This window comes from Scleropages formosus, chromosome 12, assembly GCF_900964775.1.
Source record: "Scleropages formosus chromosome 12, fSclFor1.1, whole genome shotgun sequence".
NCBI lineage: Eukaryota > Metazoa > Chordata > Actinopteri > Osteoglossiformes > Osteoglossidae > Scleropages > Scleropages formosus.
The window spans coordinates 12229069-12255543 of NC_041817.1; the positions used below are offsets into that span (position 1 = coordinate 12229069).

At 46.6% G+C, this 26475-nt stretch overlaps 2 protein-coding genes across 8 annotated transcripts in view; both read right to left on the reverse strand.

Moving 5' to 3' along the window:
* Positions 1 to 9114, reverse strand: part of gsk3ba (glycogen synthase kinase 3 beta, genome duplicate a) — a 22045-nt gene extending 12931 nt beyond the window's left edge. Inside the window, exon 1 of one of the 5 annotated variants that reach the window (XM_018744058.2) lies at positions 8146 to 9114. In XM_018744058.2, the coding sequence (XP_018599574.1) occupies positions 8146 to 8233 (88 nt within the window). In that variant the 5' untranslated portion in view covers positions 8234 to 9114. Of the gene's footprint in view, positions 1 to 6318; positions 6593 to 7789; positions 8061 to 8145 lie in introns of those variants that run through there. The other 4 variants (XM_018744059.2, XM_018744060.2, XM_029256771.1 and 1 more) reach the window with 4 other exon arrangements.
* gpr156 (G protein-coupled receptor 156) lies at positions 6366 to 25545 on the reverse strand. Of its 3 annotated transcripts, XR_001965764.2 has the most exons (12): positions 25312 to 25545; positions 21452 to 21609; positions 20827 to 20951; positions 20598 to 20733; positions 19771 to 19881; positions 19559 to 19684; positions 19169 to 19264; positions 18164 to 18400; positions 17286 to 17447; positions 14055 to 15509; positions 10196 to 10199; positions 6366 to 6375 (listed from the first exon to the last, which is right to left on the reverse strand). XR_001965764.2 is itself a non-coding variant. In XM_018744056.2 (10 exons), the coding sequence occupies exons 2-10, from the start codon at positions 21569 to 21571 to the stop codon at positions 14400 to 14402; spliced, it is 2223 nt and encodes a 740-aa protein (XP_018599572.2). In that variant the 5' UTR covers positions 21572 to 21609; positions 25312 to 25545; the 3' UTR covers positions 12578 to 14399. The 3 variants fall into 3 exon arrangements, 2 of the variants coding, with proteins under 2 accessions (XP_018599572.2, XP_018599573.2); XM_018744056.2 differs by lacking the exons at positions 6366 to 6375; positions 10196 to 10199 and having other exon boundaries at positions 12578 to 15509; XM_018744057.2 differs by lacking the exons at positions 6366 to 6375; positions 10196 to 10199; positions 25312 to 25545 and adding an exon at positions 21832 to 22928 and having other exon boundaries at positions 12578 to 15509.
* Between the last annotated feature and the right edge of the window lie 930 nt (positions 25546 to 26475).

The window sequence follows — 26475 nt, forward strand, 5'->3', positions numbered from 1 at the left end:
ACATTTAAAAAAAAAAAAAAAAAAATTGCTCTGTCACCCACAACCCAATCACACCCTGTCCCAAAAGTAAAAACCACAATACCTGGAACAGCACTAGAAGTTGATCTTTGGAGCCAAGGTTTAACCCATGTGTGTCTACTATACATACATTAGACAAAATCTGTGCCCAGCGCCATCCTGCTGATATTTGCTGTCTGCTAACCACTATTTGGCTGTGGTGAGACCTGTTTTCTGCAGCACTAGACTGGGCTATGGTACAGGATATATTTACTTCTTTACTTAGTATTTCCAGTGAAGCCTGCACGCCTGTCCATCACCTCGGGAAAGCAGCTGAAAGCAGGTATGACGACACTTGGCATTCCTGGGCCTCAACGGAAGGGAACATTCCAGGAGTGTTACGACAGAAGCTCGCTCATCTAACATCAGACGGCAGACTAAAATGGAACGACGGCTTCATTCAGAGCCCACATACCTGCCCCCCCGAAAGAACGAAGACTCAATGCAAGAAGGTAAAACCCCCTGCACCTCACCCCGCAAGCAAACATCAAAATCCCAGGGTAAACTGCTTCCTGTTACAAATGCCAACAGAACAGTGGTGCCTGCCTGCCTCAGGGGTCACTGCAGGTCATTGCCACTACAAACCAGGAAGCTCATCTGTAGCTAGGGCTCCAAGCTCTCTCTGCAGTAGGGTGTCACACAGTCAAGAGAGGAAATCATCCAGCCACCCTGGGCATCAACAAGCTCCTCAAAGCAAAGCTTACCAGACATGAGCCTCCAAACACAAAGACCCACAATGTCTACAAGCAAACACTGTTCTTTAAAGTGTCGCTTGGGTTAATATTTGCCTTTTATTAATATCCTCTTCAAACCAGTTGAATGCCATTTTTACAGTGTATGTTCGCAAGCAAGACGTGTGTGGGTGTATGTTTGTTTAAATCGGACATTAACAAGCTTTCATGTCCTAGCGGAAAGTACCCAAAGCCCATTAAACGTTCACCGATTGTAGATGTGCTTGCTGGCTGAAATAGGCCATGGTACCTTTCTGCTTCCCAGCCCTGTTTAAACAACTACAACAAGGTGGCCTGGAGCAGCCGAGATGGGGGAATCCACAGTGACGGTACTAGAATCGGTCCAACGTAATGCATTTTACACAAGCACTCAAAAAAGTGCAACCACAACAATGCAGCAAGACTAACCTCCTATATAAGATGTGGGGTCAGAACCCAGAATGTGAGGAAATGGGGGTGTTTCTTGAAAAGAGATGAGGAAGAAGATAAGGACCCATCAATCCATGTATAGAAACCAGTATTCCCATGCTATCCAAACTCTGGTTCTTACAGTGATGGAAAAATACGATGATCTATAACACTTGCTCTCATTAGCACAGTAACAGTCCACTCCCAACACCTTCAGTGTCACAGAACACAGCAAAAACGCAAAATCTCACTGCAACATCTCAGCATACGTAAACCTCCAACCAGTATCAACAGTAGCATTTTATCATTTACAGCATACAGTAGGCTTCTGCTTTTATCAGTCAGCTTGTTTCCTGCTCAAAGTTTAACACTTAGAAGACCTATTAAATCAAACACTTTCAGTAAGTGTAATTTAATCACTTACAGGCACTGCTCTCATACAAATCACAGGTTAGTCAGTGAATTCCTTGAGAAACACCATCTATCTTCTTGCTTGGAAGGCTTCAACTGTCTGAAAACCAATTTTGGTTTAACACAAATAAACCAAGGCAGGTTTATTGCCACCTGCAGTCTTTGTCACAACTCCGGAGATCACATCAGAAACTTCTACATTCATCCTCGATTCCACCCGCTTACATAACCAACTCACACAAAAAGACGGGCAACAAGACAGATAAGGAGAATTATCTACACAATCCAACATGTTCTTCCTCCTTTGTTCAGGTACACTGGCAGCCTTCATGCTGATAGGTGTTGGCAGGTTTAATTAGGAAGCGCCTTAGGAAACAGAGCGAGCTCTCATCACACAAGGCCGAGATCACACCGCACGTCAAGATCTTGACCTTCAATTGCTACTGTAGCAGCTTAAGAAAGCAAACCCTATTGTGGAGGGGTTGCCATGAACAGAAGGACACACTGAGCTGCTGCTACAGTAAAACACATTGGTAGGAATTCATGCATCATGAACTTGGTCCAGGAATGTGTGCAGTGCATGCAAAGACCACTGGAAGAGGGCAAAAGAAGTCAATGTCAGAAAGCAGACTGATGCTGGTACCGTCTTAATAAAATCATTGGCAAAAGTAAAAATTTAAATACCTCTTCGAAATGTGCTGGGAAAGAAAAAAGCAATGATATAGCAGATGCTGAATTACCGCCATCTTCACATGATGGTCTGTGAGAAGGAACGTGACTCAAAACACAGACCAATAAACTGGATGCAGGTACAGTACCTGCCACATTCCTGACAAACACTCACGTGTTCAGTCAATCACTAATTATCTTTGTGCCCTATTCATAAAATCCCCACAAGCTGTATATGGACCTGAACTCTTTTCTCTTGCACACGAGGTCCTTGCCAAACACAGGGACTGAATTCAACTAATTCAAGAAAGGGCTACAACCACTGCAGAAGATCAGACTGCTGCTACAGTACGAAGACATCATGATTCAGAGACGTCCTGCTGTCAGAATGCAGCCCATCTTGTCCGGTATTCCTGCTCCAGTCCCATCCTCCAGGCTTACATTCCCCAGGCATGTCAGAACCTCCCTTGAGTGGTGAAGCAGATTACGCCACGTCATTAAGCCACTCCCTCCTGGCTAGTCATCTCCTGCATAGCCCAAATTGGGGAGGTGACAAGCAGTTCAAGAACCACCATCCCTTCCTCAACTCCAGGAAAGGGAAATGAGTCAGAGCTTCTCCATCCTGTCTGTCCTGCAACCTACCTGGAACAAAGTACCACCCCTAATCCCAGATAATGAAGTGCATAGCCTTCCCTTGACACAAAGTAAAGTGAATCAGAAACAAGTGCTTGTAAAATGCATGTTCATATGACCAAACCATCACCTCTCCAAAAAAAAAAAAAAACCAACACAGACTGCAGGAAGTTTATAACAAACAAGTGGGCCCAGTTCCACCCGACTGTTAGAGGAGAGCCCTTCCTCTGAATCAGAGCAACAGAAAAACCAACTGCTGAACATGGCAGTTGCAGGACATGGGAGGGATGCTCATTACACACTGCTGAACACAGCAGAAACATGACCACTAGCAGACGAAAGACCTACATTTTCAGCAAAACTGGAGCTTCAAGTCAACGTAACCCCAGACCAACTGACTTCTATGGTTGGAAGAACAGAAAGAGCCCAAAAGCCACTTGTCCTGCATGCTGCACTGAAAAAATTAAAAAAAAAAAATTAGAAGTACAAATAGGGTTATGTGCATTTAAAATCAGACATAACTGAAAGACTAAGGGCCATACTGAAAGAACTGGACTACTGAAATTCTACCTCACACTTAACATATATCCCACATTTTCTGTTCTTTGATTATTAGTCAAAGATCAATGAAAACTCCCAAATACCTTAGGAGCCTGACAGACTGGGACTCTTGTTTTGCCTACAAGATGTGTGTCAAACCACTCAATTACCAGCCAGTCACAGCAGATACAGCACCTCAGATGATCAGCTGAAGACACGCACCACCTTCACATTGTGCAACTCAGCATAAGACTGACAAAGTGCATCTGTTACCACGCCTTCGCTCCGCACCCCACCACGTGACACCAGATACACACCCAGAGAGTAAAACCCCCCGCGTCACTGGACGCACAGTTGGATCATGCAAAGACGCCTCTCCTAAGTGCATAGTTCCTGGGCAAATCTGACAGGCTTGATCTTGGCCACGTTGGTCTCTTACAGGCTTGGTGAAAATGAACATGAGAATTTCTTTCTGTGCAAAGTTCACTACTATGGCAATGTTTTACAAAAAAGAGGAAGTCTAAAGGGTGTTAAATCTGCACTATGATGTGAAACATGGGATAGGAGTGACATCAGAAGGTGAGCAGGATGGGGCAAACATCACGCCACTATATGTTCCATCAGGGATCCGGCAAGCTCAAGAAGAAGGTCCTACTCGGTCAGTATTCCACAACATGTTATATACTAGCTCTGTCAGTGGCCAGGTAGGGCATTCCAACAGCATCAAACCCACAAAGACACACCCGCTTGGTTTCCATGGCATGGCAGTGAGTCAGTTGGTGACTCCCTCTAGCAAGGTGTGCTTAATGGAAACCCATGTCATTATTTAATTCCACACAACTACTCACCTTCTAGTAACACATAAATGTTGAAATCAAACTACAAGTCTGAATCACATCTGTGATCACTAGGTTGCATTTTCAAACACCTAGATGAGTCATGGGACTCTACTCTTGAGCAAGGTACCCAATATGAATGGCTTTAGCTTGTAGCTTAGTGGTTAGAAATGATGTCTTTGGAGCCAAAGGCCGCAGTTTGAATCCCACCTCCAGCTGTAGTACCCTTGAACAAGGTTCTTACCCTAAAGTGACCTAGCAATTTTACCCATCTGTATAAATGAGTAAGTATTTGCAAGTAACCCAACATTGTAAGCTGCTTTGGAGAAAAGCATCAGCTAAATGAATAAACTTTGCAGGTGAATACAGGGATAAACGATGGATACCCAAGGATAATTTAGATTTAAAGGCTCCTTTAGGAAATTAATCCATGTGTAGCACATAAGAGACACAAAAGTGCACATAATGTACCTTTACCCGCCACAGAAAAGTAGGCTTGCTGAGGCCAACAGCAAGTCCAGCAGATCAGAAGCCAGCTCTCATCGTTCCCGGTCCAGGAGAGAGAGAGTGCGGAGTGGAAAGATGCGGCCTTTGCCAAGACAACTCCTCCAGAGGCATGTCGATAAGGTAAGCTGAATGAAGCTTTTCAGAACATACTTTGCATCACTGCTTAGTTAGTCCTTCCTTAGAAAAACAACCTGGAAGCTCCAAGTTAAGTGGAAATTAGCACAAAATGTTCCTAAGAAAGACAACTATGGTAACAAACCCAGCGCTTCATGTTTCTGCACTTGGAGAAGCCTTGTCCCTGCAACTTGGAGCTCTGAAAATGCCACACGCATACACCCACTCCTACTTGACCTCAAGCAAGTTCAGAGAAAAGGAGATCTGCTGGACTACAGCTTGGGCTTGACGTGGTTCAGCTCAACAAGTGATCTCCCATGAATATTGGCCAGTAGCTTCACTACCCACCATCCTGGCTCAAGTGTGAGCATCTTCTAGGCTGAGCATCACATTTCCACAAGACAGGATTGCAAGTCAGTTTCTTGCAACACTTTCATTTGATGACATAATGCTCTTCTGTGTAAAACTGCACTTAAAATAACCTGTTATTACTACTAAAGGGCTCCTTTTATCCCTAAAGTCATCTATCCATTAAAGAAGGGGGGGGGGGGGGGGGACTGGTTCATTCTTTTTCAGTTCAAAACTGATTAAATGAATAGAAAACTGAGAAAATATAGAACTTTGCACTGAAATAGAAATTTAGTTACATCAGCCTTTCTAAGGACTCCGATATCTGCATAAGATACAGCGACTGGTTCGGGGAGCAGCGATGAACAGAAGTACAGCGTCATCACACAATGTATTCCCTTTCCAGGAACCGTAAGGGCGCAGAGCTTCATATCAGTACTTACTGGAGAAAAATGTTAAACTCTACAAGGGAACACTAGGCACCAGTGATTGACTTTCATTCATTTAGCTGACTTTTCTCCAAAGCAACTTACAATGTTAAACTACTTACAATTATTAGCCATTATAGATAATAGATATATAATATATAATTAGCCATTTATACAGCTGGGTAAATTTTTACAGGAGCGATTCAGCCTGGTTAAGCACCTTACTCAGGGATATTTCAGGAGGAGGCAAAAATAAAAACGTTTGAGCAGGAACAATTACACTACCTTATGCCTGGTACATGTATTAAACAATGTCATGATACTTCCATCCTGCATGCAGCAGAATCCTTCCACGACACAGTGATAAAAAGTAAGCTGTAAGCCATTAATTAAAGCTCCGTAAACATACACCTCAATTGTAAACGGTGTACATAAAAATGAGGAACTCGAGCAAACTACGGGTGACAATGACACCAGCTAAAAGCGCGGTAACGATTCCCATGCCTCGGTGAACCCTAGAGGCCTTCCAGCTCCCACGAGAGCTGCTGGGCTGAGCTCCACAGGAAGCACAGAGGATGCAGCTCTGGGAAGCTCTGCCAGCAGGTCAGGTGACCAGGCCAACCAATGACAACGTACCTGTGACAAGGAGACGCGCAGGCATTGGTCCACATTGTCACCTGACCAGCAGCCGCACTCGGTGCCCGTCCGTCTCCCGAAACCAGCTGGAGACCAAGCTACAGCTGCGAGATCTTCCTGTTTCTCCCAGTCTCATTCCGAGTCTCCACATTTCCGCCTTTTCTTCCCCGGGTCACGTAGCATTAAGGCCACAGAGAGCACCAAAGTATTACAGGCTATATTACTTTGACCTGGCGGCCTCTTCAGAAGCTCCTTCCGCTATCTGGCCATCCAACTGGGTATTCCAAATGCAAGCGTGTGCATGCGTGCGCACAAACACACACACTGACAGCAGTTACATCACCTGTTAAAGAAAATGGCATGGCTGCAACGTAAAAATCACATCGACATCCTTCAGATCTCCGATTACTGGCCAGTATAGTGAAAATAGTTAAAGCCCTTTTTGAAAGCATTAGACGGGGACTGCCTGAACGGGAGGCACCGGGATCCAAAACAGCGCGCCACGAAAAAGTCAAAACGGCTCCAGTGGATTCAGCAGAAAGCCTCAGTGACTGCTGCACTATGTCAGTGCAAAAGCAATTACCACGATCAATTCTTTTATTACTGACCTGACCCGTCAAAAAGGCCCAGCCAGGACACTGAGCGATGAGGCGGAAGAAAAGGGGGGGATCTATGCAGTCTGCACTTCCAGCTTCCAACTGTGTCAAGTGTCTTTTCTCAGTTATTTATAATACCCACAAATCTCTTTTCAGGCTTCTATGGCGCAATGACTCCAAACACCGAAACCCAGTACTGGACAAAGAGGCACTCCACTGAGCCGGTGCTCTGTCATCATTTCATATCAGCTGCACTGTAAAAAAGTAGCATTAACAAGAAGAGCGAAAGGTAACCGAGGCACACAACGTTGCTCAAGCCAAGGTGGCCTCACCTAGTTTCAAACGGACGCACACACACACTCCACCCCACCATCACACCAACAGCGCTGCCAAACGAAACGGGCGACACGACAGCGCGCATCTGCACCGGCTTCCTCCCTCATCTGCAGGTACATTACCCCGTTTACCCTCTGTTCCAGCAGACCTACCGACCACCACGCTCCTTGGGCTCCTGAAGGAGTTACAGAGAAAACCGATGCGGATCGTGGACTTCGCGCTGGGGACGACGCGCAGTCCGTTTCGCGGCGTCTCCCACCCGCGGCCGGCCGCCGGCGCCCGGTCACCGCAGCGTCTCACTTATGCGATTCATTGAAATTATATGGTTATATATATATATATTATATGTGAAAGGCAAATCGATCGCACATAACTTAAGTCCTCTGACCTGTCCGCAGTAGTACCGGCGGATCAGCGGCCCCGACTCGCCTGTTCGCACGGACAAAACCCCTTAATACCAGAGTAACCAGCTCTATCTACTGAGATGCGTCTCAAAGCGACAGGAAACGGACCGCGTCGCGATCCAGTCATTTACTCACGTACTATCGGTGTATCGTGGGAGCGGGGGTGCCGCTGCCATGTACCCCGAGCGAACATGATCCGATTATAATCCACGGATCAGCATCAAGCGACATCAGCCAAGCGCACTCACTGAAGCAGCAATAATTAAAATTATGGAATTTAACTGATACTGATGAACCGGACTCCGGGGGGACAGCAATAAAAACGCTGATCGAGTCTAGAAACCACCAGGCTGGCGTCAGTCGGGGCGACGGGATTCAAGGTTAACAGTGACGAGCACACGGGAGGAGGTCCTCCACGAAAGTCGAAACTCCCTACATGGGACCGCTGTCATAAATGAAAATGGCGCTAAGAGGCGCTCCATGATACTCACTGCTGACTTTCATGCTGCCGAAGGCCGACGGCTGCGGCCCCGGTCTGCAGCTCTCCGCGAACGAGGTGGTTCTGGGCCTCCCCGACATGATGATGATCTTCCGATCGCAGATCCCGTCCTCGGCCTTGGCACCTCTCCGTCTCTCCGTGCTCCGTCTCCGGCGACTCCGTCTCACACTCCTCGCCCCGTGGCGTGGCGTGGTGCGATGCGGTGCGGTGCGGTGCGCTTCAAGGCCGCTCGCTGTGCTGTCGGCTCGCCGGGCTCAGATCAGATCAGATCCTCATCCCCCACATCCAGCGGTCTTCGGACACCGAGTGAGAAGAAGACGAGGCCTTCACAGGAGCATCGTTCAACGTCTCTACACAGCCCGTTCGTTCCGGCCCCGTTAAAACCGCCTGTTTATCACTGCTGCACTTAATTCGGGCACAGGATTATAAATATCGTAGAAAAAGAAGGTACATGACTTGTCTGTATTAAAACAAAACAAAAAAAAAAATCAATTATAACTTATAAGCAATATATGACACCATGCAGTAATTCTTCATTTAGAGAGGTGAAGAGCGGAGCCGACAGCGGCCATGGCGGCGCCCTTCCTCAACCCGACCGACTAGTACTACCGAAATGAAGATTTCCCCACTTTCCCTATTTTAAAAATCGAGCGATTTCCACACAACTCCATGCTCTTCGGACCGCATAACTCGGAAGTGGAAAATCAGAATATTCGTCCGTTACTCTCACAGTCGAAAAGATCCTCTCGAGCGCCCTTCCTCCCGCAATAAAAGCCACACTGGGTGTTAGCACACCACAAATGCACTATTTCTCATTTAATTCGCACTCCGTCCGTCTTCGCTCGCTCTCTTTGTGACTCCGGACCGCAAACGTCACATACGTAAATTGCGGAGAAACCCTGCGCAGCTCGCTGGGCGCTGCCGGGCGCTACTCCGATTTGCCGCAGCAAGAATCGGAAATTGTGAACGCGCACCCACGCTCGAGGAGGCTGCGTCGGCCAATCCGAAACGAGTCCTTCCGAAATGGGCGGGGCCTCTGGAAATTAATGAAATGGCTATTTTCAGTCGTGCGTTGGGAAGCTCGTTCACGAGTCTCAGCTACTGTACAGCCGAGGGAGGGTCGCTGATCCACCAGGGCTTTGGTTACGATTGCATTCCACCGTAGAGGGGCGCTGTTTCGGACATCTAATATGTACAGTATAGGGATGTGGCGTGTCAGACAGATCTGCAGATGTACATTACATTTCATTTACTAGTTCAAGCAACTTACAACGTTAGGATACCTACAATTATTGACATATGTCATATGTGCTCTATAGCTGGGTAGTTCCTCCTCAAGGTGGGGGCGGCGCAGTGGGTTAGTCCTGGTCCTGCTCTTTGGGGGGTTTGGGGTTCAAGCCCTGCTTGGGGTGCCTTGCGACAGAGTGGTGTCCCATCCTGGGTGTGTCCTCCCCCCCCGTGTGCCAGGTTAGGCTCCATTTCCCCATGTCCCATATGGGGCAAGTGGTTCGGATGGACCTTCATCAAGGGTAGTTCAATTGGAGGTGCAGATTTGAACCTGAGACCTTTAGTGCTAAAAGCATCAACAGCCTCAACTAACTAGTATACTATCAGCTGCCCTCTGTTTAGTTGAGCTCATTAGGTTATAATGTACAGTATATAATCTGCCTGGGCATGCATATATTTGCTGGAAAAATTAATAATTTATCCCAGTTAAGACCTAATTCTAGGTGATATGAGAAAATCACATCCATACATGGAAACTTCTTGCCCAAACAGAGTTTTAGTGATCTGCAGCAAAGGAGACAAGGTAGAGTACATCCTGCATGGAAGACCGGTGCATGACGGGGTACTCGCTTAGAAACACACGTAGTGTTTAGGGTCACCAGCCCAGCTGAATCACATGTGCTTTGACCTTTGGAGAAAACCAACAGAAACCCAATTAGACCTTTCAAATTCCCCGTAAGCATCGCGGGGGGGAGGATTTAAACCTACAGCCCAAGATCTGTGAGCTGCCACTGGTGCCTCTGACTTCTCCACACTCCCCTAGCAAAAAAGTTAAAAGAATGTAAATGAACCTGTAAATGTTGGCTGCTGTTTTATCAAAATGGTTATCCAAAGTGCAGATAACATTTGAGTTAACTTTCGTGTAATTTTGAGTAGTTGCTCAAGTTGGAAAGTGAAAGAGTTTATTGCTCCCAGACAGTCTGTTGAAACATAAACATTCTTACCTTGCAGAGGAAAACTGAAATTGATGTATAATGTTCATTTAATGGTATTCCTGGGTGTTGTGTTGGCCAGTGGTTCAAATCTGGCTCGATGTTCAGGCTTTATTGTCACGTGTACTCGAGGAACACGGTGAAATTCTTGTGTTCTTTGTTTTTACAGTAAAGCACATTGGGGGTGGGGACTATGGGGGGGGGTAGTGGAGGGGTATAAACTACAAAATGATGCAAAGGGACAGTGCAATACAGAAGTGCAAAGACAATGGAACACAACAGTGCAATTCAAAGTACCGGGGGATATAATATTGAGAATGGATATTTACACCTTAGAAGGGGGCATGGTGGTGCAGTGGCATAGTGGGTTGGCCCTCGTCCTGCTCTGTAGTGGGTCTGGGGTTCAAATCCTGCTTGGGGTGCCTTGTGGTGGACTGTTGTCCCGTCCTGGGTGTGTCCCCTCCCCCTCCAGCCTTATATCCTGGGTTGCCGGGTGAGGCTCTGGCTCCCTGCTACCCCGCACGGGATGAGCAGTTCAGACGGTGTGTGTGTGTGTGTGTGTGTATTTACATCTTCAAGTAAGTGGCTCTAGGGTATAGCAGTGTGCAAAGAGACTAATTTGTAAATGACAGCACAGTTTGGCAGTAAGACTTCAATGGATAAGTAGCATGATGTGAGTATAGGACAGAGGCAAGATCACTGGTGGTTGAATGTTCAGTGATTGTGGAGTTTTCCCTGTGATGGACTGACATCCCACCCAAAGGGTGTACTGTTCCTCACACTTTCTGCTTCTAGGATAGACTCCAGACCACCATAACCCTGAATGGACAAGTGACTACTGGCAATGAATTAATTTACAATTTCTCATTTAGAAAGACTTACACATAACCTATTTCTCATGCATATCTCTAACTATAATACTTCACATATTCACTGAGCGAGTGGAAAATGAAGATTAATTGTGTTTTCTTAGATCTCAGTGACACAAGTCTAACTTCAGATTGTTACCGAGCCTTTTCATATACTTTTTTGTACCGCCCATCAACCAAGTGTATTCAGTCAGTGATCCACAGCTTTATTCTCTCTGACTGCCAGTGAGTTTTATTTTGGACGAAAATAGCAACAATTGCAACAAAGGCTCTTAAATAAGGAAAGTTCTTGTTTTTTCCTGGCATGACTTGTCCACAAGCTAAAAAAGCATAGCTTCTTTGTGTACCAGCACATTCCCCACTAAAAAAGCAGAAGCAGCAGAACATACCGCACTGTCAAGAGTGTCCTCAGCAACTATAGCCGCAGCTTTCTCTTGTAGATGCTCAGTGTTCTCCCTGTCAAATGCTTTGCTCCTGGCATTAAGACACAGGTTTCTCATGACCTCATGGGGGGCGGTAAAATATTGCTTCCATTTCTCACAACCACACACACACTTTCGGAACCGCTTGTCCCATACGGGGTCGCGGGGAGCCGGAGCCTACCCGGTAACACAGGGCGTAAGGCCGGAGGGGGAGGGGACACACCCAGGACGGGACGTCAGTCCACCGCAAGGCACCCCAAGCGGGACTCAAACCCCGGACCCACCGGAGAGAAGGACCCGGTCCAACTCACTGCGCCACCGCACCCCCCTTCTCACAATCATTTGATAATAATTAATTGTTTATATTTCTATTTGTTGGGTATTAGTGTTTGCAATGAGTAAAATATTGTATATCGTATTGCACAATAAAACACAAGGTTTCATTGATGCAAGATTTGCTTCACAAGGCTTATTGTGTGCAGGGTTTTGCAAAACAAAAGAAAATTGTCAGTCTGCAATTTGTGCGAAAACATGAAAACTGTTCTTGTAATTCAGTGAAAGTGTCATATTTTCCATACGAGTTTTGGTAAGTACTAAATGACTGAGGAAATTTAAGACTTTGTCTTAAGACAGTCTTTTATAATGAAATGTAATAGCTGATGGGCAGAAGAACTGGAGTTTGACCAACTGACGCTTAGGAAAGCCTTATACACATAGTTCTGCATTTCAACAGACAACATTGCTGAAATAATTAAAAGAATTGTATTTTGAATTGTATTATGTTATGGACATTCATTGAAAACCCTTAAATTAGTAAAAAACATACATATACAGTATTTATGAAATGAACATTTACTGATAAATAAACCCATTTTCATGTGCAAAACACCATGCTATATTTCATTATACAATGACTTATAGTAAGGTGATGGGGTGAAATATTATCAGAAGTATCCTTAAAAAAATGGTGATAATAAATAAAATACATTAAATTAAAACTAAATACAACAGAAATAAGTGAAATAAAGTTACTGATAAATATTCCTCGTCGTTCTCACGTTTCAAAGTGGAAAATTACAGCACAAAAGAAAGGGTCCAAACGGAGCATTGTCCTTTCACCTAACCCTGTCTGATCCTTCTAGACAATCAGCTGTTGCTTGGTATCAGTTTTATAACTTAGTCAATGCATGCAGCTCACTGTACACATTTTATAAGTGTATGAACCACAGTGACATATGTATAAAACATTTAGAAAATAGAGACATTTTGATAACTTGGCTCATAGATCTTATAAAAAAATAAAGTTCAGAAGATCACTGCCTATGATTTGTTCAGAAGATCATTGCCTATAACTTTTGCTCTAAGAAGCTTGCAAACACCGTGCCATTAGAGGTACTGCGTAGTATTAATAACAGATGTTTGATCTCTGCTCCTGTTGTAGTACCCTTGAGCAAAGTACATGCCTTGAATTGCTCCTGTAAAAATTACCCTGCTTCTTAAATGGATACATACTGTGACTGTAAGAAGCTTAACATTTTAAGTCACTTTGGAGAAAAGCATCAGATAAATTAAGAATAGTATTAATTCTACTATTTCAGTTGTGGTGTTAGATATAACTTGGTGACTGTGATTGGCTGAGACTGTCAATATGACAGGAGGTAGTAAGTATACCGTATAGTTGGTATTTGCCATGAAAGAAACGTCACCATGTTAATAAACTACTGCAGGGAATATCTGTCTCCATCCAGTGCCCGTTTTAAAAGATTGTAGTTCAACCACCACCATTCTCACCCTACTTGGACACTACTGGTCATTGTTTCCAGTCTGATTTAGAGGTTAATACAGTAACATTTTGCCGGAAAATAGCCCGATTGACGCGATTGAGGGTTAAAAATCATTTGGTTTGAGACAGACGCAAATATGTGTCTCTGTCCAAAATATCTTATGCAAATTACAGAATTAAAAACCTGCTGTGTAAATAAAATGGGCAAAAATGTCATTCCATGATAAGCCTGTTGTATTTAAAAGAGTATATACTTTCATAAGGGTTTGAAGCATTTTTTTTTTTGGTTTTACAGGACCCGTATATACGAGGGCTGAATGCACTTGTAAAAGCGATAGACAAACACTGGATGAATTATAGCTACAATAATGAAACCATTAAAGAAAAATGCCAATATCTGCATAAAAATAAGACTAACGGAAGCCTAATTCACAGCTGAGAGGCTGGAAAGCAGCACTTGCGTGCAGATCCACACCTCCTCGTATGAACACATCACCCCGAAATAGGTGCAGTGACAGGCTAGCGCTGGGGGGCGGGGCAGGTCGGGATGCCGCTGCTCTGTCAGCACTCACTGCGATGCGACTGATGCAGAAACAGCAGGGATCAACGATGAGTCAGCATGTAAAGCAAACTGGCAATCTGGTGATAAACCATGCTACTTTATAACAGCTATGCCAAAATCCGGCTTTACGTGGGGATGTATAAATAACGCACGGCGCGCAGCCTTCCAGGAAGCCGATGAAAACACTGTTAATGACTTATTAAGAGGGAAATGTATAATGATCTGCGCCTCTCTAACTGGTAAGTGGTCCAAAACTAGTAGGGAGCTCATGACAAAATAACACACATCTCCCAAGGCAGCAGGGAGAGAACAGAGATCCAGAAACATAGGAATCCAGTGTTACACGGTTACAGCATTACATCCTGCTTGGCTTGCAGCTCATGATGCATGTTCAGACAAAGGTAGGCCTTAGGTCCTCCTTGAAACTGACAAGTGAGTGAATCCTGTAGCCACAGACCGGAACCGCTGCAGACTCGCTGTCCGTCTCTGAAGCAGAGGTTTCAACTGACTCAAAGGAGCCTAATACGCAGGCCCGGCAGTAGGGCCTGCGATAACAGCAGCCCTCCTCAGAGCTGCTGGATTCCGAATCGGAATCATCCCACGGCGCTTGCAGTGGACCCTCGGTCTTGCAAGGCCGAGGTACTCCGTGCGACCCTGCTAACTCGGGTGGAAAGAAAAGTCTTCCTGATGCCCCACAATGGTTCTCCTTTAAGCCATGGGATCTCTGCTTTGGGATAGCTTCCTTCTCATCCTCTTCTCCCTCTACTCTTCTGTTCTCCCTGGGGTTGAGAGCATGGGGTGCTTGGAGATCGATGTGCACAGCAGACAGAGCCAGTGGTTGTGACGTGTGCTGGGACCCTAGGGAGCAACCTGTGGAAGCTCCTCGCATGGAGGCGCGAAAGGGGGGCCTCCTTTTCCGCATGACGTAGGGAGACATGCCACGGTAATAAGGGATAACCGGAGTACCGGACGAAGACCCAGTGTGCAGGACGCTGAAGGCGTCCAGGCTGAGTTCCTGAAGGACCTCTTGCAGCTGCTCACTGCTGATGAAAGCCTGCTCGCTCCTTGGGCCTGGAGACACCACTTCCCTTTGCTGTGAGGAGACTGAGGTCTGGGCGTAGGTGGAGCTGACGCAGCTACCGGGCCGGAGGCTGGGCGCTGTGACACGGTCCACGTGCTCCGAATCGCCCTTGATGGCTACGTTATTATACACAGACTTTGCCCTGCTCTCTGTGCTGATGTCACTTTTCAAACTGCTGTTAGGTGATCCTTGTGCAACTGCATTTACAGTAACTATAGAACAGGGACTAGGAAGGGCTGCAGTGATGGAGCTCAGCAAAGGGCTTGAGGAATTTGCCAGCTCTGCAGAATGCGTGGAGGACAAGCTAAGGCGGTAAGGCAGCTCGAAGGCCCCTGGGTGTGTACTCGCTGACATCAGTCTTAGCAGCTTGTCCTTGGCACTGTTCACTTGCTCCTGTAAGCTCACAATAACGGCATCCTTCTGCGAGGGAAAAGCACAACGTTAGCCGAGACCCAGGAGAGAAACCGGGGTTGTTAAATAACCAGCAAGGGAAGGACAAAGGTCTGCAAAGTGAAAATTATTGGCACTGGTCATCATACAAATGCAAACAAAGGTCAATCACAGCCGTTGATGTACTTAAGTCAGTATCAGTCACAGTCGTTATTCATGGTGTATATGACAATGACTATGTGTAGACCCTACATATTCAAACTGTCTTATAGACATGATGATTAGGTAAATGCTGAGCTCTGCACTGTCATTGTAACGATTCACCATCAATCTAGGTGGCATCATCACTGCAAAGTAAGAAAAGGGGAGTACAGTCATGCCTCGCGTAACGTCCTATGTACGTTCTGAGAAATAGGACGTTGTGCGATTTGGACGTTCTTCGAACAACCCTTTTGTTGTTGTTGTATGGGAACAGTAAGTTCAGTCAATACCTGTACAACTTTATATTACTGTACAGTACTTGTGCTGCTGTCGCTGGGGGTGCTTGAGCTGTGTTTTGGACCCATTATGAACTTAAGGGTGGATGCTTTATAAAAACTTGAATATGGAGACAGGATAATGGAACAAGATGCACGAGATGCTTGTCTGCTGCGGTGATGCCGCTGATGCGAGATCACACACGCATTGTTGTACAGTACTGTAGTGTACAGTAAAATTTTTTCTTTTGTTAATAAGGTAATAATGATTGAAAGTTCATTATAATAACCTTCAAATGTCAACCAATAACATCGGTGTTTATTATGACTTCAAACATATGTACGTATACTGTATTATAGACTATATATCTTATCTCTATATACACACACACATTTTCAGAACCGCACGTCCCAGTTGGGGTCACATTGAGCCAGAGCCTAACCTGGCAACACAGGGCATAAGGCTGGAGGGGGAGAGGACACACCCAGGACAGGACGCCAGTCTGTTGCAAGGCACCCCAAGAAGGACTCGAACCCCAGACCCACCAGAGAGCAGGACCTGGTCCAACCCACTGCGCCACCGTGCCCCCATCTCTATATACTACAGACTATATCTATATCTCTGGATAAAGTTTGACATCGTACACCTGGCTGCACGGTCACCTCTCTAGGCAATCACGTGTGTGCGTATGGCTGCTTAAAGGCCGCTTGCGTCCGCTACGTCCCGCTGGCTGAAATTCTTCTTTAATTTCTATTATTTTCTTACGGGACCACGGACGTGTATGCTAACGGACGCACTTTAATAGGACGTTATGCGGGGTATGACTGCAGTGTGAAAAATGTGTTTATATAGCTGATCAGGTGACCCCTATAGGTGGACAGTGGTGATTTGAACCCAGTCTGGGGAACCACGCTTCCAGAAACTTTGTATCTTGTTCGCAGCTTGATCGGGCCAGAACCCTTGTGGTGTCTTAGTAAATCATCCACAAAAAGAACACCGAGCTCAGCATTCACCTAACGTTCAAGCCATTCCTCCCGAGCTACTGATCTTCTCTCCTTTCTCTTATACCTTACGGGCATACAGTACTGTACCGTCATTATCGTATTTCACTATTGTTCTTAACAGCAACATCAGAAAAATTCATGAAAGCAAAAAAAAACTACATCTATATAAAACCTTAGATTTATAGAAAATCAGCGTGGCAAAGTGATGCAATACAATTAGTGAAAAAGAAATACTGCTTTATGCAAATACAGCTGTTGCAGACCTGTCTTGTTGCTAATCTCGGCCAGAGGAGCTGAGGTTCTTTGACCTTAGACCTAGCCGTACCTCTGTGAGGAGCCTCTTCATGGACACGTTCTCCTCCAGCAAGTGGTAGAGACCCTCCTCGCTGTACATGGAGTAGAGGCCCTTGCTGGGGCTACTGAAGAATTTGGCCATATGATTGGCACTGGGCTTCTGCTCACCCTCAAACTGCCTCCACTGCCTCAGCTGAGGGGGTTATAGGGGCAGAGGGGTTGGGCGGGAGGCAGAATGTAAGGGGCAGAATTCATAACTACAGCTGGTTGCCTTTGCACTCAAACTAGAAAACAGAAGTGTTGTTCGTAGTTTAGTGTCTTACTGAAGTGATGTGATCTTTTCACTAAAATGAACAATGATAAACACACACCGAGTATTGTAATTAGAGCACGGACAGAGACACTGACACAAGCAAATACAGATACACACATACTGTAACTCCCTACACACCCCCAAAGTGAGACTGTGACGATACAGGAGACCTTATGGAGCTGAATCTCTGTAGCCATGAATATGCACTCTAAATGTTCACGTTCTGAGAGAGGATGGTATGTTACCTCGAGACCACCCACACACACACACTTTCTGAACCGCTTGTCCCATACGGGGTCACGGGGAACCGGAGCCTACCCGGCAACACAGGGCGTAAGGCCAGAGAGGGAGGGGACACACCCAGGACGGGACGCCAGTCCGTCGCAAGGCACCCCAAGCGGGACTCGAACCCCAGACCCACTGAAGAGCAGGACCCGGTCCAACCCACTGCGCCACCGTGCCCCCTACCTCGAGACCCGTCAACTTAAAATGTGCACAGAGCTCATATTATCCCGTATAGAATGATCCAGATCTACCACGAGTCGCTGACCTATGTGACCCTGGACAGACTCAGGTTACTATATCTGTACCCTCACCTGTGGCACAAACAGAACGCAGTTGATGGTCAGCGTGCAGAGGAAAATGGCTCCGGATACAAACCCATGGACCACGCTTGGCCAGGCCGGCAGCAGTCCAGACACAAGCATAACACCTGCCACGGACAGGCAGACCAAACACACAGATGCCATGATGGTTGGGGACTGGTTCACTGGAGGTGAGCTGACATTGCTGCTCAGACCTGCCAGGTAGGTCCCATACAGAAGGAGGCCACCCTAGTGGGAATGTGGAGGGAAGGAGAAGACACAGATGACATGGGACATGTGAGAATAACAGTAAATCACATGTAAGTACAATGCAGCATTTGGGGTGAATTTGTGCCATTGTGTCCACCATAAGCTTATAAACATTGATTTAGCAGACACTTTTCTCCAAAGTGACTTCCAATGAACTCTATGTAGTGTTATGAGCCCACACACCTTATTCACCGTGGTGACTTACACTGCTAGATACACTACTTACACTGGGTCACTCATCCATACATCAGTGGAACACACTCTCTCTGTCACTCACACACACTATGGATGAACCTGAACAGCATGTCTTTAGAGTGTGGGAGGAAACCAGAGCACCCAGAATAAACAGGGAGAACATGTAGACTCCACACAGACTGAGCAGGAATCAACTCCACGTCCTCTCACACCACTTAGGCGTTGTGAGACAGCAGCGCTACTCGCTGTGCCACCCTGCTGCCTCATGGCAACAATGGTGCAAAACTACCTGAAAAGTCACTGCCATTAAGTTCTGTTTATTTTTTCCTTTCAGTGAAGTGTGAAAGACCCACCAGGTGTGAGTGCAGTAATTTTATAGTAAATTTATAGGGTTTAAGTCCTGCTGGAGCAACACCTCACCTCTTGGCCCCTTATAATGCCAATGAAGGTTGGTTTGCATGAGGAGCACAGACCTATAAATAGGTGACACCTACACTAAGTACACTTTGACTCACTTAGTTTGTGTGAGAGGCATGATGTGCCATGTTTTACCTTGAGCACAGACAGAATGAAGATCCAGACATCAGTGTAGAGTGAGGAGCAGGACTCTGCCTGGGACAGCGAGTAGGAGACGTCCTCTTCTGCCACCTGGGAAAGAGTTTCCAACAGAGGAAAGTCGCCAGCACCCTCTACATAGCCACAGAGGGGACACTTGACACATCGACAAAGAGATGTCCTCCTATGTCTGCGGCGAAGATGTCTTCAGAGCGCAGTTTTTTTAAGTCATTCATTAAATATGTTACGTCCTGATTGTAAATTCAACACTACAGTGAAACAATTACATTATAAATCACATCACTAACCACTTTTTTGGATGCAATAGAACGTACCAACAAAATGTAACTGAAAAGTATGTAAATGATGAGTAATTAAGGACCTTACCTTCACGAGTGCTGTAATGGACCTTGCACACTGGACCGGGTCAGTCAGACCCCAGGTACTAAGAACCAGGACGTCCAGCAGAATTAGCAGGGCCACCAAACCAATGAGCTGGATATCTCTAATGATCTGAAACCCAGGCAACACATTCCCTCATATCTCTTTCTAGGAAGTGCTTAGTGATAGACGCTAGAATGACACGGAGGGACACCCACCACCCGCCTGTTTGGCATTCGCTGGGTGAAGATCCGGTACAGGCGCCAAGTTTTGGCCAGGATGGGTCCAAATACCAGGGAGCTACCAATGCAGAGGGTCCAGATCCGGACCTGGGACACAGACGGCTGTGAATTCTGACATCTGCAACTGACAGAGTTCAGCTGGCCGAGAGTCAGCAGTATCCAGGTATGAATACAGGTAAGCTACTTGCGATCTCCTCACAAAGACTGTTACACACAGAGAGAACTAAATGTGGATCCTGTGTTCCACGATTTCTTCTGATTCCTCTGGCCATTCCTAAGTTGGCCTCCGAGCAGCTGGAAGGCAGGTAGGGCAAGTGATGTAAAGGAAGCTCTTGACTGGTGAGAGGAGTAACACTGCCACCACTAGAGAAACATCGTGATACACAGTCGCCGGATTCCAACAAAAGGAAGATACCGATGTCCCCTTAAAAAGTGAATCAGTGCTATTGCTCTGCTGCCAAAGCAGCTACACGAGGTGCTGATGTGGAATTTTCACAGACGCTGCGGACAGAAGAGTCCGGATCACCGACTGCATACAGTCTGCAGATATGAGAATAACCCGAAGCAAAGCGGGTCGACCCACCCCGTCACCTTTACGGGATATGGTTTTATGCACCCCAGCAATGTTTGGTTACGTGCGTGCAGATGTGTGCACACCTCCGTGTGTGGGCATGCGCGTTTAACTGTGCATGTATGGATGCATCTTTGTGTGTAGATGGAGGTAGAAACGATTTACTGCATTAAAGCGGGAAATTTCCGAATACAGGAAAAATACGTGCGTGTATCTATGTAATTGTGTGTACCTGGAATAGAGTTGCACGGCTGGTAAGAGGTAGTAGGGAGCTCTCCTCTGTGGTATGCAGGAAGCCACTGCAGTAGGTCAGCACGCTGCCGCACAGGGTCAGCACATTCAGGTTGGGGCTGGACATCTTCACTATCCTGTTGGACAGACCGTGGTACGCAGCTGTGACCGGCGGTGATTGGAACCCCGCAAAGCGCATATGGTCTACGGAGGAGTAGCTCTGTCCATACCTGTTGTTCCTGCAGCGCAGGGTGAAGGCTAAAAAGAAGAGGGCCAGCAGGATGCCACCGGAGAGCATCACCCCCACAATGGCCCTCAGAATCAGAGACTGTGTTCTGGGGGGACCATGACCAACCTGCGCCAAGATGGAAACAGAGAGCAGGTTTTTTAATTACAGTCATTTTTGTCAGCCGCATGATGCCGCCATGCTGAGGGGTGAGTCCGAACAGCTCTCTGTATTAAAGTCCTTTGTTTGATACCTGTCCTGTACCTTATCTTGGTCTCTATTATTATAATTATTATTATTATTGTACACACCACACTTTTCAAAATGAAAAGATGCTTTCTGTTAAAGAGCTGCAGATCCTGGTTGTCATTTAAATCCAGTATGCACAGGAATCACTTGCATACATGTGGAGGAGGCTGGATGGATCAGGCCCAGCTCAGAGATACAGATGTGCTGATAACTGCTGTGTTATACAACACCCAGCTGTGTGGGCTGTTCCTGTGACCATATCAGCTGTCTACTGTGCGCTGTCCTCTTTTCTTCTAACGCGTTGGCACCTTGGGCTTTTATTGCGATGCTTCCACTAGGTCCTCGACACCGAGAGAAAGAAGGAGAGCAAGAGACTTCACCTGAGCCAGAGAGCACAGTCTGCGCAGGACCCTCCAGGCCTCCTGGTTGTCGATACCCGGTTGGAGGAAGCAGCTTCCGGGCCCTGGGCACTCCGCACTGCAGTTGAGGGCCGGCTCCATGGTTGGCCCAGGCTATGATGAGGTTTCACTCGGTCATGCTGAGAAGAAGGGTCAGATTCACAACACTGTCGACACACAGGGCAGACAGGCGCAGTTCGAGATACACATTTGGTCTTGAAGACCCACCATGAGACTACCACTACCAAAATTAGCAGCCTACATGTCCCGATTTGCGTAGCAAAATCATCGTCATACCAAACTGCATGAAAGCATTCAATACATTCTGATGATTCACCTCATAAGTAGAAGTAAACTCTTACTGGTGTTTTTGAAGAAGTTCCCCTGGAACCTTGAGAAAAACCGAAGAACTAGGAACGTTGAAGTAAAAAGCAGGTGTCTTTAAAAAGAAGCTTTCCCGTAATTCAACAGGCCTTGCAGAATTGCACGAGCAAAACATTTCATTTCATTCTGTCGAAATAGTTTCATCAAATGGAAACCTGTAAAAATGTAAAATTCAATATCTTGGTGTACTTCAGAGTGCAAGAAAAAGCGCTACTGGCTCAGCGAAATTAAAATACACCAAAGTGTATCGACACTCAGACAGCGGCGTGAGCTACACTACAGGGCACGTGAGATGTTCTGCTCATTTTGTGGAGGACAATTATCCTCATCCTCTGGTGTCTTCCCATTTCTCGCACCTTCTTCACTTTGTTTCACCTTCTTTCACAGCAAACGGTCAACTTTCACACCCGAACACCTGAAGCCGCGCAGCCAGGTCGGTTACTGTATGCAAAGTAGTTTTCTGCCGGTAAGACCCGTGTCGCGTGCGCGGTGTTTCTCGGACTCGGCATCATTTTCAAGTCAAATCTCGATGACAGTTTTGAACGCATCTTCATTAAAACCACTCCGTGGGGGGTCCCATCTCCTTTACAGTGACAACCTCTTCTCAGCCTTTAACAAGTTTACTGTTGTCGTTTCCAGTCACGATGACAATGAGAGCCAAAGCGTTTTTATTTGGGTTCGTTTCTGGAGACACGTTCCGGAGGCCATGCGAGGTACGCGTCCTAAAGTGGAGCTCGGAGAGTGGCAAATCGTCTCATTCTCTCACTTTCTCCTCTCTCTCTTTCCTTTTCTCTCTGTCTCTCTCTCTTACCCTGAGACGTTACAGCAAACCCAAGAATGGCTCTCTAGAGTCTCAGGAAAACATTCGTTGTTCTCGTGGGACAAAATCCTCCCAAATCACTCACTCCAAGCATTCGAATGCTGGGCCTCTGCCTTCTGTCGGTAAAGCTATGAAAGTCCTCAGACATCATACAGTCCCGTTAGACCAGGGAAGAATTCAAAAGGTTTCACAAGTTACTTTAAGGGAGCGAAAGTCTTTATGAGCTGCACACTGAAGAATCCCAAAGGCAGGGAGATGTAAGAAAACCACATTCATTGTAATTGTCATGGGGGGGCATGGTGGTGCAGTAGGGTGGACCGGGTCCTGCTCTCCAGTGGGTCTGGGGTTCGAGTCCCGCTTGGGGTGCCTTGCGACGGACTGGCGTCCCGTCCTGGATGTGTCCCCTCCCCCTCCGGCTTTACGCCCTGTGTTGCAGGGTAGGCTCCGGTTCCCCGCAACCCCGTATGGGACAAGCGGCTCAGAAAATGTGTGTAATTGTCATTGTAATTTCCTACAGTGTGTTAAAATGAAAAGTCAGTAGGCTACCCATACAATCATGTCTTAAACTCTCTTTTTTTTTTTTGCTTTCATTTAAAAGCTCCCGAAAAGTGCTGTCAAATATTCCAAGTGAGACCCAGAGAAATAGTGTATCCCAAGCAGATTAGAAGGCTTGTCTTATTTTTTTAAATCTGTCAATATAATTGATCCTTTATCTTGTGAAATGCCTCACTCATTCGGTGACATGGAGAATACAAGTTTTATTGATAACTCATATTGGGAGAAATGTACCCGTGGAAACGAACAATAATAAATCACGACCCTTTCCGCAAGACAGAAAAAAGCAGCAATAATAACTTTGAGAGAATCGTTGAAATAGCGGGTAAAACGGGCACAAGTGTTCGCTCCATCCGCCGGTTTCGAGGTAGAAATTGCTAGAACATCGGATATCGGAGAGAGTTTATTGTAAACTTTTCACTAGAACACCGACACACACAGGGAAACAATGCTCCCGTCCCGACAACCGCTTTTTTCCTCAAACACCTAAGGGGGCGCGGGTCTGGGGTTCGAGTCCCGCGTGGGGTGCCTTGTGACGGACTGGCGTCCCGTCCTCGGTGTGTCCCCTCCCCCTCCAGCCCTACGCCCTGTGTTGCTGGGTTAGGTTCCGATTCACCACGACCTTGCTCTGTACAAACGGTTTCAGACAGTGTGTATATTATATTATATTATATTACACAGCATTAATGATTCACTTATTGGGGCAGCCGGTCAGCGGAGCCGTTGATTTATATACCGAAGAGCGCAGGTTCGAATCCCATTCTAGCAGTGATACAGCCTGGATTGAATGCGCTACAGTAAGAATGGGTAAATCATCGTGAAGCTGAGTATCTAATACCGTCCCGGACTGGACCAAGACGTGAGCTTAACAAAGGTTACAAATAGTCGGGTGTGTCTGTTTCCCTCACTTCTGTCTGTCATAAAAAGCCGCAAATTAATTCCTGAACGAACAATGACAGGAACGAACTGCTGTCTTTTGGGAAATAAAACAAAACAAAATCGCCATCAGTGTAACCGCCCCGCCGACTGACTTCAACTTTGAATACGATTTAGGACAGATTTACATCCTTCCATGGGGCCTAAAATCCAAAGTACCTGAAGTGACGCACTAGGGATCAAGGGCAATAAACCCTTAAATAAGTAAGAGGCGGTTTATTTTGAAACACGTCCCAGTCACGTACTTTTTTGTTACGCAATACGGAAGCAGATTTCCATCTGAGGATTGTCAAGGAGCCAAAATAAGAGAGAGTTCATTTTCTAATAGATAAATAAAAGCTGACATGAGCTCATAGGGCCTATATATTATCACAATGATTGTCCAGCTCTAGGCGGCTTTGGGCGGTGACGCAGTGGGTTGGACCGGGTCCTGCTCTCTGGTGGGTCTGAGGTTCGAGTCCCGCTTGGGGTGCCCTGGGATAGACGGGCATCCCGTCCTGGGTGTGTCCCCTCTCTCTCCAGCCTCTCGCCCTGCGTTGTCGGGTTAGACTCCGGTTCCCCCCAGGGGACAAGCGGTGTGTGTGTATATACCGCCTTGTATATCTGTTTTAGGGGCAAATTTGTTTTGCATTAATTAATTTGCGCTGATGCTCTTTAAGTCTTGTGCAAAGATGCAATCGAGTAGAACAAATTATATCGCAAATTTAAGGAATCAAGAGCATTATTGTAATTAATGGGGGACAGCTTGTAGCGTAAGAGGGTTAGCGCTACTGCCCTTAGCACCAAAGGTCGCAGGTTCGAGCCTCACTTCTAGGTGTAGTACCCTTGAGTCAGCAAGGTTACCCTAAAATTGCTCCGGTAAAATTACCCACCTGTATAAATGGGTAAATAATTGTAACCAACACTGTGTAAGTCGCTTGGAGGAAAAGCATCAGCTAAATGAATACAAATGTAATTAACCCTCATTATTGCAAAATCAAAAACGAAATTCGCTTCATCATTGATTGGACGATAAACTTCTTTTTACTGAAAATCGAGGAAGCCCTACCATAAGGAATTTTTAATGCTCAGGAAATACGAAACACTAAAAGGTCAGAAGGCACCAAATGCTGAACAGCGACCGAAAGAGGGAATCGACAATCGTTACCTGGGAGAACGCGCTGATCTCGTGAGCGACGCGCGACACCGACAGGCGCGTTCCCGCGCAGCACTCGGCACATCTTCGCCAAGAACTCACTCAAAATGAGCCGTTTGTCCACGTTTGCTCCCATTGCGCGTCATTTCGACGAGGCAGAGCGGCATTCATCGCTTCCACACACTTCTAGAAGTGAAACTGTACCGCCGGGAGGAAAAAGGCACCGGTGTCGATCGAGTCCCTGACTCAGAGCAGCAGAGGAATTCCAGCGGTGGGGGGTGGGGGGTGCGGGTCGCGGGGGGGGTGTGATGTAATGGAAGGTGACTTCCAAAGGAAACCGAGCTCGTTCACTGCGTTCCTCTGCGAGAATGGGCGGAAAAGACCCGCCGCAGTGCCTCCCTCCCTGCCCGCCGAACAACACCGCTCGTCGCCGTGGGCAAAGTCATCGGCTAAACAATTTTTGGAACAGCACGAGGACAACAATAATAACTTTTAAAAAAATTTAGGTTGCGCATCGGGGTTGGTCGAGTCCTGCTCTCCGGTGGGTCTGGGGTTCGAGTCCCGCTTGGGGTGCCTTGCGATGGAGTGGCGTCCCGTCCTGGGTGTGTCCCCTCCCCTGTGTTGCCGTATTACGCCACGGTTCGCCGCGACACCACTGTGGATAAGCGGTTTCATAGAGAGAGTGTATTATTACTATACAGCAGCAGGTATAACTATTATTTACCTGTATACTTGCTGGTTACTGTATTCTTAATGTAGTAATTCAGTCCCACTACTATGGTACAGCTAGTAGTGCAGTGGTTATATCTACTTCCTTTGGACACTAAGGTCAAAGATTTTAATACCCCCTCCCTCCAGCTGTGGGACCCTTGGACAGAAATCCCCACTGGTGTAAATAGGTAAATTGTAGGTGGCTTTGGAGAAACGCGTCAGTTGAACGAATAAATGTAATGCAGGGTAACCACCGTACTGTCAGCTGTGTATTACAGCAGCAGCAGGATTCGAACCCTGAGCACTCTGGTTACAAGGAAAGAGCTGCAAACACTACGCCCCCGGCCGGCGCCCTGCAATGCACTTGTGGTGAGCGAGGGCCGAGTGGCGAACGCGAGGAGGATCTCGTGGGAAACAAAAACAGAAAATCGAAAAACAGTAGAAGGGCACCGTTATCCAGCGGTG